We start from the raw sequence: 19,320 nt of genomic DNA on the forward strand, positions 1-19,320 counted from the left end.
GACATGGGATATTGTTGCGCTTTTGGTAAAATTGCTCCTAGTTTCAGTTTAATTTTCACTTCTCCCACCCCCTTCAGGAGGCCTACGTCATAAGGTCCTGTGGTCCATACTGCGACAGGCACCAGGACCATGTCATCATCAAAGTATTCTGGACGTCTCAGTGACAAAATCATTCTCTGGGGCACTTCTATTTTGATCATTTTCACCCAAAATATGAGACTCACTTCTACCCTTGTCTCTTCTGAATCAGGCTGTTCTTCAAACAGATCGTCATCGGTGACGTCAGTCACTGGATACCCTTCTTCAATGGCGATAATTGCACACCATTTGTCTGCCTTCATCATCGTAGCCTTCAACTAATGCTATCCTACTTCGCACTGCTGCAGCATATATCATCAAGGGAAATATTTGTCCATTCATGCATTGGTATTCTCGGCCTGAATAAAAATTTGTCCGGGTTTCTCCTGACCTTGTCTGCGAGGCTTGGTAGTCCCGCCATAAGTTCACGTATGCCATACGCGAAAACCTCAGGTTCCAGTGGTATAGCTCTCATGGCTTTGTGTCCTGAATAGGCTCTGATCATATTGCACATGTTCGAATAATGCATTTCCGGGGTAGAGCATACTATGCCCTCCTCTGTAAACGAGATGGTCATATTTAATTTTGTCATTAGATCTCGACCCAGAATGTTTACTGGGGTCTGACGTGAATACAACAAAGGTACATTCATTTCACATTCCCCTATGGAGACTGGGAGTGTGTCTGTAAAGGGAACTCGACTGTGATCTCCTGTAAAACTCTGAGTATCTATAGTCTTGCTGGACAAGGAAAATTTGCCTTCTTGTATGCACGAGCGTGTTGCCCCCGTGTCAACGAAGAATGAATATTCTTTACCCCCTATTGCGACATTCACCCTAGGTTCCCTATTAGGGTCTGGTGTCACTGATAGGATAGAGCACATCAGGGTTCCCAGTGAGCTGTCCTAGTTCATATATAAGTTAGGTCCACTGTACACTTGTGTATTTTCTCCATTCCCGGGGTTGCCTCCCCTTGCGGAGTTTGTTCCCTGAGACATTTGTGGTGGTGCCTGTTGGAATTGCCCTTGTGACAAGTTCCCCATGCTCGAGGGTTGAACCCCCTGCTGTGCACCCTGCTGCATGCCTGGTGCTTGCTGCTGCACTGTGTGATTCTGTGCACCGCCCTTTTGTGGGATTGCAGGTGCATTCTCTGCACCTGCTCCCAATCCTTGGCTATTTTGCCACGCGCCTTGGCTTCTGCACGCGCGCGCCAGGTGTCCTGTCATTCCACATAGCCAACACACCGGCGGTGGTCGGGCTACTTGTCCGTTTGACATATCTGGACTGCCCATCTGCACATTTTGAAAGCCTCCTTGATTACTCTGGAAACCTCCTTGATTACTCTGCCATCCTCTTCCTCTCAATCCCCTTCCCCTTGGGCATTGTCCTTCGAAAACCCTGGTTATTCTGCTGTGGGATAGGCACCTGTTGTGTGTTCTGTTCAGCTGGGCTAGTTAGCATGGCTCCTTCGAGAGCATACTTGGATAATTTCTTTTGCACCAGCTTTGCTTCCTCACCTTTACGAGTTGCCTCCTTTTTCCGATTCTTTTCTTGCAACAGTCTGCAATAATGTGCAATCGTCAACTGTATTTCAGCCCAAGGTTTAGCCTCAACTCCTACCATTTTATTAAGCTGTTTTTGTACAGGCTCTGGTAACCCTTGCCATAGAATGTGGTATAACACAGGTATGGATTTTCTCCAAGATTCATGTGTTTCGAGCACCCACGCGTCTTGGAAATTCTGGACATAACTTAACAGATCTTCTGACTCCTTCATTTTACGAGTCATTATAGCTCCCATATCGGAAGTATCTGGGTAAAGCGCTCGTAGCGCTTTCCATACTGCTACTCTGCAATTATTAAATGGCGCTCCGTCATGGGCAGTGTTAATTATGGTAACACCAGGGTACCCAGCCCATGCCCATACATCGTCTGCTCTCTCACTGAGTATGGCAATCAGGATACCTTTAATGTCCCCTATAGCTAACGTGACACCCCGTGTCATTTTTTCTAACTCGTGTATCCACTTCCCAGCTCCTGATGACAACATTGGAAGCTTGTTTTTCAAGTTCTCTCGATCCATGTGTGGCCACAGAATATATTGCGGTCTCGCTCCCCCTTTTTCTAGAAGCGGAAATTGAAACACACAGACTCCCTTCTCTTTCCCCAGAGCTCTCATGTTTACCACTGGGGTAAACCTGTCCGCATAGTCGGGCGCCGGAACCTCCCTCTGACCATGGGGTGTTCCTTCGTGTCAGTCAGACTGTGCGGTAGACTCTGATGCCCTTGGTACGGACTCGCTAGTGTCTGACCATCATACCCCTTTGTCCCTTGGGAGCCGCTTTTCGCGCTGTCTCCCTTCTTCATTTGCCTCGCACTCTGTCTCCTCTCCGGAGTCGGACATTGATTGGTCCCAATTCACACAGCTCCTTGCGTCATCTTCGTTCTTACTGATTTCCAGCCTATCTAGGGACAGTCTCCTGCTCCCACTACTTCGGGTGACGTCCATAGTGTCATACAGCTAAGTGCTTTCTAAGCGCTCGTCTTCCCTTTACCCTTGGGATATTCGTTCTAACACCATTTCATCATATATTTTATCGATCGTTTCCCGATGCTTCTGGTGTCAAAGTCATCCACAATATTCGCCCAACTGGTGCCTGGTACTGAATCATACGCAGGGAAAAATTCTTCACTGTCTTCCCATTCTACAACAGGATTGGGCTTTTTTAACTTCCTGCTCCAGATAGTCGAGATCGCGTGCCCTCTGTCTACGCTTACGTTCAATATCATCATCAAATTCTTTGCGCTTCCTCGCCTCTTCTCTGCCCTTATCTTCTTCCCTTCTTCTTTCATTTCTACATTCGTTTGCCCTTCTAACTTCCTCATCTTCTCGTCTCTTTACTTTTCTTTCATGTTCTCTTTGCTCTTCTTCCAACCTTTGCATGTTCTGCCTGTACTTGTCATAGGCTGCGCACTGCTTGCGACTAAGCGGCTTTCCTTGCTCTTCGCGATGTAGCTGTTCTCGCCTCAGCCTATCTTTCCTCTTTAGTCTTTCATCCGTTACTTACTTTTCCTTCTCTTTCTACCTTCTCTGTGCCTCATCAGACCTCTCTCTCTGTCTCACATCATCACTTCCTTCACCATCGAGTTTTAACAATATCTGTCCTCCGATCCATTCGTCGTTTGCGAATGCTATCACATCAGTTCTGTCTTCACTTCCTTTCCATTTTGTTCCCTCTCTCTCCTTATCGAGAGGTGCACTTGTCTGTGCCTGATCCTCCTTTTCATCATAACGTCTCTCCTTGTCCCTCAGGACTACGGAGGCGAGATTCTTATCCTGATCCTTCCCTTTATTTTCGTCACTACTGTACGCAGGTGACTCATATGCGGGGTTGCTGTACCCTGTAGCTGCCTTGAGCTCTCTTAATGGGTAGAGTCCCTCAGACTTACTTCCCTCACTTTCTGTGTCAGGCGGGGCTGGTGGCGGTAGGCGTCTCACCCCCTCCGTGCATACATTTAATATCCAATCTGCAGGTGGATCTTCCTCTTTCGCCTGTTCGAACATTTTCCAAAGTTCTAGAACAGCGAGGCGTTTCTCTAGTTTCTTGCCTGTATATGTGGCATGCAAATAAGTCGTCGTATGTGGCAAGACGGCTTTAGATAAGGACCCATTCTGTGGCCACGGCATAAACATCTTGTGGGTGGTGCCCTTAACTCACTCTGTACTGTATTTCTTAAGTTTGGGTGCATGTTTATGCAATTGTTTACACAACCGAACTAGCGGAGTAATATCTTACATGCTCAATCTGTTTTAGCAATACTTTCATGCATTTTCACCACACCCACCAATATGAGCGAGCACCAAATGTCGCAAGCTCCAAACCAAACTTCTCCCGCAAAATTTTTTATATCACCAATTCATTCAAGAACATCAATTCATGTGCGATTCCCTCTTAATTATAGAATCGCGAAAAACCCTTAATCAATTTCAAACAACATGGAACCAAATTTTCTTACATGTGACACATCAACAGAACATGTATGACGAAAGTTAAACAGACTAGACAGACTAGACAGACACCAGCTGGACACAGATATCTCTGCCTTCTAATCAATACCCTGACATGGAGTTTCTTCTGACTGCTATATTAAAGCGCAGGAAAAGGCGGATCCTTTACCTCGGGTGTCCTCCCGGTATCCTCTCACTTCTCAGGTGCCTACCCTGGTATCCTCTGTTTTCTCTCGGGTGTCTATCCCGGTATTCTCTGTTTTCTCTCGGGTGTCTATCCTGGTATACTCTCTTTTTATTCAATTATCCTAGAGTCATTATTCCCCTATATATATATATATATATATATACACAGTCTTCTCTACTTCTGACTATTTTGTTTTCTCCACCTCCCTCCGTTACCTTTCCCCTTACTTGTTCTATCGCCTAGGAACATTTGCCAAAGCATCACTTTTTATTTCACTCACTGCTCGCATCGTTCCTCGGGATCACCACCTCCTTTTACCGCCTCCTTCAGTCTTTTTGTCCGATCGGCTGCCCGTAGGAATGAGAAGGGTTATGCTTTGTAAGGCAGGTTCCTTCAGACCCACTGTAGTTTTCTGATGGACTTACACTATCATTGTCCACGGGAAGCTTCTCAGTCTACTCAGCCGAATGGTGAAAGTCTTGTGATATTGCCGAAAACTTAGAGTTACTACGTGTCGACGGTCAATAGGTGTCTTATCAATAATAAACATTCACTAGTTGATGGTCACAACCATCCTCTGCTACCAAGTGTACAAGAGGGCGGAGCGACCTCTGAACGGGCCCATGAGATTCAGAGCTCGCCCTACGGCACTTAAAACGAGATAGCTGCACCTTGAGGAGGATGGGGTGCAGGATTCTCTTACTCCAAAACCAATCTATAAGGACAAGTCAATGGTTTGGCAAAGGGAAGTCTGTTTAATGACAAGTACAAAAAAACGGGGAAACAAATGGAAATCATCAGAGCTGTGATCGCCTGTCTCGCTTCAACTTCCAAATTCTTCATTCAGACAGCAATTCTTATAGGCAAAATCCGTCATCATTGACGTGTAACGCTCAAAGTTTGTCATGCAATTCTATTGGTTGGGAAAGGTAACTTAAGTATAGGTACTATATCGATATATGGTAACAGAGCAAGAGGATTGGATAACTCTTATCGGGTGGGCATCTACACCCATCCCTGTACATCACTCGTGATAGATGTCACTACAAGTACGACGTCTTATTGGTTGTACTAGCTAAAGGGCCCTTCTACTAGCTAAAGGGCCCTAGATTATTTGGTCCATTGTGATTGGGTAGGTTACACCCCTAGGAATAAATCTCCACTTTAATTAGCAGCATTGCAGAATGGATACCCATATGCGGTGTGCCCTAAGATTCACCCTGCCTCCCTTCCATCAATCAGTACTTTAGGGCAATGTGTCAATTAGTTGGCTGAGGATGGCCTCGAAATTGTAGCTTCTGATCAGGAAAAGTTATGGCATCCTCGGGTTCTGGGTGACATCAGACGTTGGTGCCTCATCGCGCTCAGCTGGTCACGTGTCTGTTCACCGTGAATCTGCTTAATTTTTCATCTTTTCATGCATTTGATTCTTCCTTAGCCTCGCCACCTGCCTGGGGCCTCCTTATCTCGACCTTCACTGGCTGGCTGCTATGCTCTTAAGTTTAGTTTCTTCGAAGTTGCCGCTCTCCTCCCTTCCTTGAGTTGACCTCGAATTCCCAGGCATGAGCTGCCTTGTGCTCAGTTTCGATACCGCTCTTTCCTTCTGGCTTTAGCTGCAATATGAATCTTGGCCCGGTTGGCCCCTTGTAGTCTGGGCTTAATTCTGCTTTTACAAAATGGAGTCACACTTGTATAATGTGCGTCATTGAGGTAGATATATAATTGGTGCTTGTCACTCTATTCTTCTACTCAGCATTGCAAGCAGTACCATTTCCTTAGTTTCTTGCGTTCCAAGCCTATTTACAGGTGTTAGTTAGTTGCATATTTCATCTCACTTCATGGTTACGTTTCTTTATATATCAACATCTTCTTCTTACAAGTCCATTACATCATTACTCTTCACATTTCGTCCTTATGTGTCATCTTTCGATTGTCGTTTATGTTCATCTGTACGTCTGTCCGGGCCCTTGGGTCATCACCACTCGCCTTCCATTAAGGCTCTTTGGGTTCTTCGGGGACAGTTTGCAAGTAGTCTTCATTTCGTGTTAACTGCCGGTACGGATGTCTCAGTGGGTATCGTGCGGCCCATGGTTGTCTGCTTATTGGTGTTTCAATAGGTACACAAGTCCTTCTGATGGGCACTGGACAGTGCCCTACTGTGGCTCTCTGTTGGTTTATTTGTTCCTTATACGTTACATATCTTGGCGAGTATGCTTCTGGCATCTCGAAATGGGTGGCTGGAGTGCAGGCCATATTTGGGACCTCCTCTACACTTGCAAAAGAGTGCAGTCTGGATCTAAATACCTTACACACGCAAACCTCATGCATGCGGAAGACAGCTGGATAGGCCCAACCAGCAAAACATCAATGTGAACCCAGAAACCCCATAAGCGTGATCCTGCAGAGGACATCGGAGAATACTTGTACACCTGAAAAAGGTTCACAGTGAGGGGCTACCAGTCCATGTCATAGCTGGCTAATCGGTGCATCCTGAAACCAATCTGTATTTGAAGATATATGAGCAGTGGTGTATGGGGTAAGAAAGACGTGGGGTATACAAGGATTCCACAGTTATGTAGCATGGTGTGAGCGACCCTTAGCAGTAACTACCAGTCAAGTAAGCTTTGTGTTATTGTGGGAAGAGATATGCTTGTATGAGTCATGCATATTTGCCAGTAATGTTTTAGAGCACTATGTTGAGTTACTGTGTTTGTTGGAGAAACACTTGTTATAACATTGTTTTGTTTATTCCTACCTGTGAACGTTACCATTTGTGACTCAAAGACTGGACTGATGCTTGTTTATTAGCTGTTGTTTCTCTCTGAGAGTGCAGTGTGTTAGAAGAGACAGCAGGAGTATTACTCCATTGTTAAAGTGTATCTCAACCAGACCCCGGTTCAGGCCTCGTGTTCTAAGTTTCGTCCTCTTTCCTCAGCTTCCCCAGTGGCCTATCAAACATTCCTCTGGCTGAGCACAGATAGCCGCAGTAGAGTGTTAGGGGTCTGTACAGTTATTCCTCAAGAGGATACTAACACAATCCCCTTACTAATGAGGCCTCATGACTGGTGCTATCTCTGTGTATCCTGCAAATCAGGGCTAGGTATACATAGAGTAAAGGCTTTAGAATCTGGTGTGAGAGATCCCATAAGGACTTGACTTAATACTGCATTTGTCTGGTCCTCCTAATTCTATTTGAGACAAAGCAACAATACCAAGGATGTCAATCCTGCAAAGATGCACACATTAGTTTTAATATCTCCAACAAACTCATGCTTGGGTCATGCCAATAGGCATATGTAGCTGCCATCTCAATTGACTGTGTCACCTTAGAAAATGCAAAAAGGAAGTGCCTAAACCTCTACTCTATGGCTCCTAAGTGCTTGGACTTTTTTCAGACATGTTTACCAGAACCTAGGGCTATCTCAACAAGAGTATAACCAGACACTGGGGGTCATTCCGAGTTTGGAGGCAGCCATGGTGCTATAAGCACCATGGCTGCCTGCAAACTTGGGTCAAGGTCCGGTTAGTCGGAATGGGGACTTACCGGGACATTCCGACCTATGCGGACCTGGTAAGTCACCATTTCGAAAACCATTCCCCATTCCCACTTGAGCCCACATAGGGCTCAATGGGAATGGGGAAGGAGCTAATAACGGGCCCGCAAATAGCGGGCCACGGGTCCCGCTAAGGACGGCTGGTCAAACCAGCCGGTCCTGGTGGGACCCGTTAAGGGACCTCGGAATGTGGCGGTAGGGGGTTAACGGCACCGGCATCCTTACCGGTGCCATTAACCCCCTACCGCCATATTCGGAATGACCCCCACTGTCTCTCGTGTGGTTCTTAAGGGGACGACGTGCACCCCATGTGGCACCAGTCAATACCATTTCACTACTGTGAGGGTGGCAGGGGGTGCATCACAACCTGAAAGCGACCATTGGGGAGCCGCCATCCCCAGCGTTGCCTCTGCTTATGCAGCTACCGCTCGGTTTTGAGTTATGACTGAGGGGAAGAATGATTCTACAGCGACGTCGCGTTTCACAGCTTTCCCAAGTAACAATCTTCATCACCACAAATGTGTGAAAACATGAAATCACTTAGTTTTAGGGATGTTACTCTTCATTCGTGTCATTTCAGTCCACCCCCTACAAGAAATGTAGTTTACCAAGTGCGATAGATAGGTAATACACTCATGTAAGTGGAAGCGATGTTCCTGAGCTGGTCACTTCTATTTACATAGTGTCTCCAAGCACAAGCAGCGTGCAGACAGCTTCTACCCGCCACTTCGACTCCAAATAAGATCTGTAAATGCTTGCCAACTCAACACAACAATCTATGCAACATTGTGCACAGACATAGAAGTCGCTCTGTCAAAATTCAATCACAGACTTCACACTTGGACTATCAGTTCCTCTGTCACTCACCCACTCACTCACTGGCTCAGTGACTTGCGGACTCCAATACCTCACTTGCCATCCTTCTCACTCACTCACTCACTCACTCACTCACTCACTCACTCACTCACTCACTCACTCACTCACTCACCCACTCACTCACTCGCGTGTTAAGCCAGTGGAATACGTCTCTAATAATATCCCATTCTTTCCAGTGACATATACGTTGCTGGGAACAATTTGCTGAAGTGGGCTCTAAGTAAAGGACAGTGCCTCTACTCCTGCGTGGGCCATGTCACACCACTGCTTGCCAACTTAATGTTTCAGGAACATCTGCTTTCATAGGGAACACATTCATTTTGATAGACAGTGTGGCCGAGATACTTACTCATACATCTCCAGGGGGTCCCTTGCCTCAGTCACATAGTTATTCGGAATATAGCCTTCTTGCCTGCACGTAGAAAACAGTCATGAGCAAATGGCGGTGTGTATATAGACATCAATAGGGAGTGGGCACATAGGTAGGGTACAGACATTTTATCTGTCAAAACTACTGACAAACTGAAACCATTGATACATTTTTTTACATATTTACCATAGTCAGATTTTAAGTATTATCAGGAGACTAAAGAAGAGTGCTGCTTGCAAGTCTTTCACCCTAGCAGAAGATACAATTCTAGCCTTCCACCTTGACAATTACAGTCCAATAAGGAAGTTTGCTTGTTGTGATGGCACCCCGCTGGCTTGCTTGCGCCCTAGGCAACTGCCTGCATTGCCCAATGGGTTCGGTTGTCATTAGGCACAATTGCCAAAACAGGTGACCTTTCAGCTATGTACATCTTCTGAGTTCCACTTTTCATCTTATGCAATTTCATCTTCATTATTATTATTCATTATAATAATAATAATAAGAGTAATATTAATAACATCAGGATTGCAAACAAGTGCTTCATGTTTCTTATTGCTGTGATAATAGCTGTTATTATTAACCAAAGTAATGGTGCTCCTTGGTAAGTCTGAGTAATTCAAGTCATAGATTACATAAAAGTTCCAATTTGAAAGAAACAGTAGTAAATATACTAGTACAACATCATTCATTCACTGACTTTGAAACATTTCAGAAATATGTGTTACAAAATTAAAAGATCCTTGTATACAACAGATGTGCAGTAGACAGAACTCTTGTCTGCAAGTGTTAAATATTCTGCTCAACTCAGGAGAATAACAACTGTTTCAATGTAGCTGTAATGAAGTGCTTGTTTACATCCAGGAAATGTCAGGTGAGAACGAATTATTTACTACAGTTGCCTTAGATTAAGTAGGACGATCTTCTTAGCGACAAGGTTCTTGCAGCTCAGTTGTACATGCCCTTCCTTTATCATTATAGCTGCAAGAACCTTTCTAAAAATAGTGGGCTTCCCTCTTCCACCGTCGGCTCTCCACCTGGTACCAGTCGCAAAACCTATAACAGTGAAGAGAGTGTAAAACCTCTGTGTTCTAGATCATTTAATCACAGGCAAAGCTGAGCTTAAGGCTCTCTGGCATACCCTTGTCCCTCCTTTTGGGAGCTCAGCTGAACCTAAGGCTTAATTGTGCCAGAGGTGATAGGTTATGCAAGAAAAATATACACTCCTTAAATCAGTTAATAGATATCCAAAGTCATGTTCAGGGAACATTTAATTCTTTGAAATGTAAGAGGTGTTAACAAGTACCCACTTGAAATTTTAAGGTACACTAAGAAGTGTCAATACTCAGACTCTGTTAAGCATATTATTAAACTTCCAAAAGAAATTAAGGGTTTGAGCCTCAAAACAACAAAATCTTGTAGGTTCCCATTGAATTCGATGGCTCTAGAAAAGTGTTTTAAAAATGTATACTTTTAAAAAAGCAGCCAGGTGAACTGGGCTGGCAAGGGAGATAGTTGTTATTCCTGCGGCATTTGGGCCCACTGGGACAAGTTACCTTCATTCATAATCTTCCTTGTTGTTCGATGTTCTCTTGTGAGTGTGGAAATTCCTTGGAGCGGTCTCTGGTGCAGTGGCTGGCCAATGAAGTCGCAACCTTCCCCAGCCGGATTGCTCATGGTGCTCCTAGGCGAGCCTCACAGTACCTGCTGTGTTCTCGTCCTCAGACTCTTTTTTGTAGCTTTCTTCCTCCAATGACCTGCGATGGGAATTAGTGCATACATCCACTTCCTGAAGTTTAGTGTAGGACTGGAGATCAGTTTGTCCCAGTCAGCAATAGAGAACAATGCCTTGAAATGATAGAGTCCCTTACAGGAGTTATATAGGCTCTACTAATGGTTGGAGCCAACTTGGATTCTGTTAAGTGCCATGAGCAACTACGTACAAGGAGGTTTGAAAAATGCAGTCTACCAATGTTTCGTCTCTAGGCCTGTCTGAAATCTTCAAACCGTCACAATTAAAGGTGGTATGGTACCACAAAGTTACCATTTACTGCTTCCCCAGAAAAGGCATTGAGTTTCCAGTGAACCACACATCTCTAACCATGGTGTTAACAGTGAATAGCCTACAATGCTCATGGTGTCCTGGTTAGGAAACAGGCATACCCTAGCCTGGAGGTCTTCTCAAAACTTACAAGGAGGTTATGGTCAAGATCCAAGTGTGAAAGTGCATCTCCAATTACCAGAAACTGATTATCCAATAGCAAACACTCTGTAGCCGGCTTAAATCAAAGAACAGATTGTTTTAGTTCAAGAACAACATTATGTGAGTTATACAGGTTTCAGGATCCGTGTCTTCAAGTCCCAATATGCTACCAAGCCCACAGCCTTGGACATCAGGGAAATATCATCTTGACATTTGCTGAAAATTTTGGGGGTTGGGGGGCATGACATCTAAATGAAAGGGCCCCCTGCCAAATGAGTGGGATACAATGGTGTGCCACAAAAGTTGGGGACAACGACACACAATACCCTTGTCTTCCCCCTAAAATTACACCCATGGCTGCCTTTGATATTACTACTCTGGTCATTTACAGTTAAGATCCAGGAGCCTTGGTCCTGCACCTTGCACATACATTGTGAATATTATGTTTACATGTTTTTTGCACTTTATTTGAACTGATGAATTGAGATCAGGCCTTTGATAGTTTTGATTTTTCACAGTCAAGATTTAGGATCCTTGGTTGTCCAATATTGCACATTTAGTGTGTACTTGATGCTTTTTCGAACAACTGTTCTTCACTTTTTGCACTTTAATTGGCTTTTTGAACTGGATGACTACGTTATTCTTGTTTACATGTTTACATGTTTATATTCTGGTATACCTTCATTGACCAGATGTATTTAGGGGCCATTTGAATATTACTGAAAACTATTCCACATTAAGTGTGTGTGTGTGTGTGTGTGTGTGTGTGTGTGTTTTTGAGATCTGGTTTGTGTAATTTGGGAATAGCATTGTCTTGTTATATGAGTGTATTTTCTTTTTTATATGGTTTTTGTATGTGGCAGAATATTTAACCATCAAAAATATTTTATTTTTGATGGTTAATAATGTTTGTGATTTATACCTTGATCATGGTCAGTCAAAGACTGCGGCTCCAGCTCCAGTATAGGATTGAGTCTACTATTTGGAATTATTTATATTTTTGTTACACCTTGTCATGAGATAGCATTCCGTGTTTGCAGCTTTGCTTTAATAGATCACATTTTCAGATAACAAGTAATGGAGTGCTTCCAAATTTCGAAAATGAAATTAGGCAGCATAGTAACTAACCACAGCCCAGTAGACCCTGGAGTGCCCAGGTGGTCACTGTAGGCGTGTATGCACACCTGCTACTAAACGTTATTGGGCATCATGGCCTGGATTACCATTTGCATGCTGATTGCACAGGCTGGTAACCAGAATTGTCAATATACCAGCTCAACATAAAGCAGAAGATAAGTGGCCGATTCACGAGTGCCTGGCTGAGGTCAAAGTTTGAATGAAATGTGTGTGACAGCCTGAGGTGCTGCTGGTAGGAGATACATCTCTGACCACCATCATACCCAGTAAAGACAGTTAGGAACTTGAGAAAAACATTTGAAAAGCACCTGTCATTTCAGCTGTAAGTTCAGGCAAACTGAACACAACACCTGACAACTGTGCGTCATGCCCTTCCGGCATCTTGCTTGTCCAGCAGCAGAACTTGGGAACATTACCGCTCCTGGCACTGGCAGGTGCAGGTTGATCGAGCTATCCAGTTAGTGGAATGTTCTAAAACACATGTCATTGAAGCTGATGTACCAATAGAGCTGTACAAAACCCTCGATGGTTGAAAGTTAGCAGATGTCGAGTAAGAGTAAAAGGAAGAATGTTTTTCTTCTGGGGTGATTGCCTAAATCAGTGGGTCATCATACCAAACAAAGCAGCAAGATAAAATTTAAATCTTGGCCTGAGCTCACAAGATCATAATAGACCAGCCCTCACGGTAAGTGTTCGAGAGGGAAGTTGGGATTAAAAGATTTTAAAAAACAGAACAGAGGGTTGGGGAGAAGATGGGGAGCTGTGGAGCCGGCCAGAAGGCGGCTTGGAACGCGGGCTAGATCGGGAGGATCAGCCCACGTGTCCAGGCTCCAGATTGGCTGGCTCCCACCTGCAGGGTGCTAATATAGGATATACCATTCAATTTGTTTATTACGAGTGGTCATTTGGTTATTCTTTAGTGATTATTATAATTGAATATTATTTTTTGAAAAATAAACTCAGGTACACAGGCATCCGTGTTTGGGGATGAATATTTGTTCATACCACCAAATGCATTTACTCTCTCCTTCTTTGGAACAGGTTTCTGCAAGTTCTCCATTTCAGTTGGTATAAACTCCTTAAAGACACCTTTGCCAAGAAATCAGCAATTTCGTCCATAGAAATAGAAGTAACCTATGGATGCTGATTCCCTGTTTGAAAAAATAAACTTGATATACTGTGGTTGGGGTGAGCGGGTTAATTAGGTCTTAGAATTTTTGTTGAAAAATTAGCCCTATTAAACTGATTGCTAGCACTAACTGAATGAAATTCTTAACGTGCGTCCTTGATGTCATCCCATAACAAAATGTTGAGAATGTGTGCTAACTAGGTTCTGTAGCCAGCGGCCTGAATGGAGTAATGTTGATGATGTCATCTTTTCTGCAGTGTCGAAGGTCACAAAGAACCTCTTCAGTGGCTACATTCGGAACTGCCTGATAAATGATCTGTCATAAATCTGTCAAAAAGTTGGAATATACCCGCAGAATGAGGTCCTTGAAGCTCGCACCTAGCATTGCCAAAGCGAGTAAAGTTAGGAATCCCAGTTTGATATGATCCTCAACAAAGGCATGAACTGTACGTTTCTGGTGCATGAAGAATCAAGGAACGCCTTGATCCTGTTAGGGCTGCCTCTAAATCTAACCACAGAAAAGCGAATCCCAAACCCCTCATGAACAAATCCAAAGCATGCTGCAATGGAAATCTATGGATAAGCATTTTCTGCCTTAAGAGTCTAGACGTGGTTAGTCAACTTCTGGGCAGCCAAGGTAAGGCTCTACAATTGATCTATAATATTACTAGGGATGTTTGGGAGTCAAGACCTGTCACGATCAGGTAGCTGTCCTGTTGCACAACACCTCTTGGTGCGGAGAATCATGCAACCCTTCCTCAGTACTAGCATGGTACCTTAGGAACCAATACAAAGTGTGCAGGTGACCCATGAGCAAGACCCCTCACTGGAGGAAGAACCACCAGGCGCAAAAACATCCACTCCAATGAAGTTTTCTGGTTCACAGGACCGACTTGGCAGAGAACAAGTAAGAAAGGACAGCTCTACCAAAAGGGTCCAAACTAATTTTGTCCTAAATCCTCCAAGAAGAGTCAAGGAAAGAGATAATGACCACATCTTTATCAAGGTAGAAGGTCATAGGGGGTTGGATAAAAGCAAGTCTGCTTTACAGGATCCAATCGCTGTCAAGCTAACAAGTGACTTTTGCCTTCTTGCATCGTTCCCCAAGTGCTCTGCTAATTACCTTCTGCTCTTTCAGACTCCTATAACTCCGCCCCCTCCAAGGCCTGCAGCTTCAAAGGCCCTTTGGTATGCATCACTTCAGCATGAGGCTGGCCCTTTTGTTATGGGTGTGCCTTTTTAAAATATGGTTATCAGGAGTCCTCATACAGAGGGTTTCCTGGGCTGGAGATGCGTTACCCAACCTCCCAAGTGAACACAAAGAGATTGCTTTCCTTGTTATTGAACTGCTGACTGAGCAGAGACAGGCAGTCTGGCTCCACCTAGCCTTTCCAAAGCTGGCCTGAGCTCACATGGTTGACATGAGTATGGTACAAATCTGATGTGGCTTTAAAAATTGGGTGAACTAACAGCCACCATAGCAAAACCCACAGATTGTTTATTTTTTAGAGATTGCCCTGCCACCATAAGGAGAGTTTGTCCTAATTATGATGGTTGCTGAGTCAGCAGTGCAGAATGAAATGCAAACTCTGTCTGCAGTGACATTTGTGTGTCAGCAGCTGTCAAACAGGGCACATGCAACATTTGAATCTGCTCTGTGCCACTGAAAAGCAGGAACTGCAGATCCAGAGACCGATGCAGCAGAGCACATGTTTTCACTATGCTTTTGGTATTAAGCTTTCTGAAAGGGGGGTCTGTTTAGCAAAAAAGCTAGGGCTTTCACACGCTCATCAGATGTCAATTTTTCACAAGCACATATTAACCATTGTGGACCCCAGCACTACACAAACCTGGACTTAACAGGCAACAACATCACTTTACCTTGATACCCACACCAACAAATCTGATCTAGATTGCCACAAGTCTGTGTCCAGCTGAGTGCCACCAAAAGGGCCCCAGTGCATGTAAAAATGTAAGGGGTTGTGCAGGTTTTTCTCCATGCTGCTGTGCCTCTCTGTTCTTTTTCTTTCTTTGCTATTTTGAAGTTCAAATCCAGTGAGTGCTCTGGATTGGGGACCAGCAACTGGGAACATAATTAGTTTGCCAGGCACCCCAAATAACTGCGATCACACTAAGCCTTTCCAACGTGTCCCAAAGATGCAAGAGAGAGCAACCGCTGTGAGGATTTAAGGCCCCTGCGTAGCCTTACCATGGCCTGTAGAAGTGCATGTTCTGATCTGAGCATGTACATCTTCTTCACGCGTCCTCACCGCAAGTACACACTGGCTTTATATGTGACCAGCTCCCGCCAGAGCGGCCTTTGCTATACAGGAAACAGTGCATCTCAAGATTACTTGGTCAGCTGATTGGCTCCCCGCCACCAGCCAGCTTGCTCACCTCTAACCCTATTCTTGCCCATACATCTTTTTTCTAATAAAAAGATCAATATCAGTCCTTTAGTAATTTTATTAACCATGCCATTTAATATTATATACCTCAATGTGACCCTAAAATACATGACTATTAAATGACCATATCTCTAAAACCTATTGAGCAGTAATACCGCTTTCATTTGGGGAACTATGCATCTTTCTTCAGCATTTAAGCAGTTTTTATTTATTACATTACTCATCTTTTTTTAGAATATCTTTGTCTGAACCTGATTTGTTTTCTATCTTTGTGTTGCTTTGGATTGTGGTTGTTATTCATTGCATGCCCTCACTCCTTGAACAGTTAAGTTTTGATGTTCGCCTCGTTTCTGTGTAAATCTGTCTATGGCTTTTAATGATGCTCCTTTATAGTGGGCAGATGCCTTACGTATTCTTTAGTTCACCCTCTAACAGGCCAGTGACACCTTTGCATTCAGCTTGTAGAGAACCATGCCTGTGACCACTTTCTAGGCACACTAGACTACCTACTCCGGAAACTACAGCAGGCCCAGTACTCATTGTCTCCACTCCTTCCCCATCTGGACACTTGAGACCACTTATCAGCTGTAGCTTATCGGACTACCAGTCCACTGCTGCAACTCCTTCAAAGCCTTATGCATTTGTCACTGGACATTGGCCATTGGTTTCTACAAAGCCAACGTCACAGCTACTGATTGGAATCATACATTCTGGAAATTTCACTTGGGCAATGCATCTTTCTCAGTACAGACCCACATTCCACCTTAGGATATGCAAGCTTATTGACTCTTTCACTTTCAGGAAAACCTTTAAAAACATGCTTCCTACAACCATCACACCTTTTACCCAAAATAGGCTAACCTGACCTTCTCAGACCCAAAGATCTACCCAGTCTTGCAACAATAACTTTATTTATTTAATAGTGTTTTATAACATAGTTTGGGGGGGGGTTGACAAAACCTTGTTTTGTTCGGGCGCTGGCAGTTCTTGGTGATCCAAGATTTGGTACTCTGTTTGGTCCTTAAGAATAGTTAATGATTCAGTCATGAATTGTTGTTGTTCATGGTGTTTTTATTATTCTGGTACAACATTACAGTTATGGCAGCTTGAGCCATTAGGGGTGAAACAAAAAAGCTGACGCGCGTTTTGACATTAGTCTTTATCAAGGCTGTGATTGGTGAGAGATGTGCAGTGATAGGTTTGAGAGTCAAAAAGGAACGGTGCAGTGGCATTTATACAAATTTGAAAATGGCATCATTGTCGGTTGATCAAGCATAGGTTTAAGCGAATAGTTAGTGGCAGGTTTAATCAACATGACATGTGTGTCCAAGACACGTGGTGAGGGGTGAGTTTTGTGGTGATTAGTGATGCCCAATGGAGCATTAACAAGTCAGAAGTAATGGTAACTTGCACAAAGATCAAGCATATTCATGAAGCATGCAGATAGTAATGCGAAGCGAACATAGTACCAGGGAAGGAAGGAGGGAGACAAAAATGATAAAATATATGAAAGAAGAATCAGGGTGGTTTGTGGGGCCTTGGTGGGGCATTCATTTGAATACAATAGGGAGAAACCCTAGCAAAATGATGTGGAAGCAAGTGCTTACCAGAAGAAAGAAGATTAATCAAGCCAGCTGTTCACGAGGAGAGGAATTTACTGACTGGCCCATTGGTCATCACTCACCCTCTAGAACTTGTAAGACAAGATAGCTGCACCATGTGAGGACAGGGGATGCAGGATTCACTTTCTCCGACACGACTCAATAACGAGGACTCAGTAGTTTGGCAAAGGGAAGTCCGTTTAATGATACATACATCAAACAGGGAAACAAATGGGAATCAGGTAGTGCGATCACCGGTCTCGCTCCGACTTCCATGAACTTTGGTAGAACAGCAATTCTTATAGGCTAAAATCATCATAACTGACGTCTAATTTCTATAAAAAATCATCATGCAATATAATTGGTTAGGAAAGGTAACTTAAGTATAGGTGCTATATCTGTATATAAAAATAAAGCATGTGGATTGGATAACTCTTATCGGGTGGGCGTCTACGCCCATCCCTCTACAACACACGTTATTGACGTCACTACAAGTACGACATCTCATTGGTTACAGTGTCTGTAGGGTCCGGGGATTACATGGTTCATTGTGATTGGGCAAGTTACACCCCTAAACATAAATCTCCACTTTAATTAGCAGCATGCAGAATAGACACCCAGGTGCATAGTGCCCCAAGATTCACCCTTCCTCCTTTCCATTAATCAGCGTTTTAGGGCTATATGTCAATTAGTTGGCTGGGTATGGCCTCGGAACTGTAGCCTCTTATCTGGAAAAACTATGGCATACTCGGGTTCTGGATGACATCAGGCGGTGGTACCTCTTCGCGCCTGGCTGGTCACGTGTTGCTTCACCGTGAATCTGCTTCAGTTTCTAGCCTTTTGTGCATTTAATTCTGTGTCAGCCTAGCCACCTGCATGGGCCTCTCTTATCTTGACCTTCACAAACGGGCTGGTATGCTCTGTAGTTGGAGTCTTGTGAGCTCATGCTCTCCTCCCCTTCTCTGGTTGACCTCGATTTCCTAAGCATGAGCCGCTCTTTGCTGAGTTTCAATTCCACTCCATCTCCTGCCTTTGCCTGGGTTTCGAAACTTGGCCTGTCAGGCCTCTGGCCGCCTGGGTACCTTTCTGCCTTTACAAAATGGAGTCATACTAGTATAATGTGCCTTATTGAGGTAGATATATGATTGGCGCTTGCCGCTCTGTCTTCTACTAAGCATTGCAAGCAATATCGATTTCTTAGCATCTTGCGTTTCAAGCATATTTACACACGTTTAACAGGACGTTTGCTTCCATCTTGTCTCGTAGCACCATTTCCTTACGTTTTAACATTGTCTCTTCTCTGCGTACATTCCATTTAATTTAGTAGTTACTCGCACTGGCGTGTTATCTCCGATAGCTGCTCTTGTTCATTCTCGGATCTGTTCAGGCCCTTGTGTCATTTCCACTGGCCTTCCATTAAGGCTTTTGGGGTCTCTTCGTGGACCGTGTGTAGGTACTTCTCATTTAGTATCAGAGGCTGGTATGGCTGTCTAATGGGGTACCGTGCTGCCACGGGTTGTCTGATTATGGGTGCTTCAACCGGTATGGATCTTCTGATGTATACTGGGCAGAGTCCCAGTGCAGCTCTTTGTAGGTTCATTTGCTCTTCATTCGTCACATGCCTTGGCGAGTTCCTTCCTGGTAGCTCGAAATGGGGGGCAGGGGTGCAGGTCATGTCTGGGGCCTCCTTTACACTCCCCCCTCTGGTCGGTTCATCGACCACTTCTGCTTCATTCTTCTCCTCTATTTATTTTGCTTCTTCAGTGTTTTGTT

General features: G+C 44.2%; 1 protein-coding gene across 5 annotated transcripts in view; it reads right to left on the reverse strand.

Annotated features, from left to right (window-relative positions):
• The window catches only part of BTK (Bruton tyrosine kinase), an 805,015-nt gene that overhangs the window by 273,773 nt on the left and 511,922 nt on the right, over window positions 1-19,320 (reverse strand). For all 5 annotated transcript variants that reach the window (XM_069613032.1, XM_069613031.1, XM_069613033.1 and 2 more), the window contains one exon: window positions 9,052-9,114. In XM_069613032.1, coding sequence (XP_069469133.1) covers window positions 9,052-9,114 — 63 coding nt within the window. The remainder of the gene's footprint in view (window positions 1-9,051; window positions 9,115-19,320) is intronic.

Source organism: Ambystoma mexicanum, chromosome 5p (assembly GCF_040938575.1).
Source record: "Ambystoma mexicanum isolate Mex_15411 chromosome 5p, UKY_AmexF1_1, whole genome shotgun sequence".
NCBI classification, from domain to species: Eukaryota; Metazoa; Chordata; class Amphibia; order Caudata; family Ambystomatidae; genus Ambystoma; species Ambystoma mexicanum.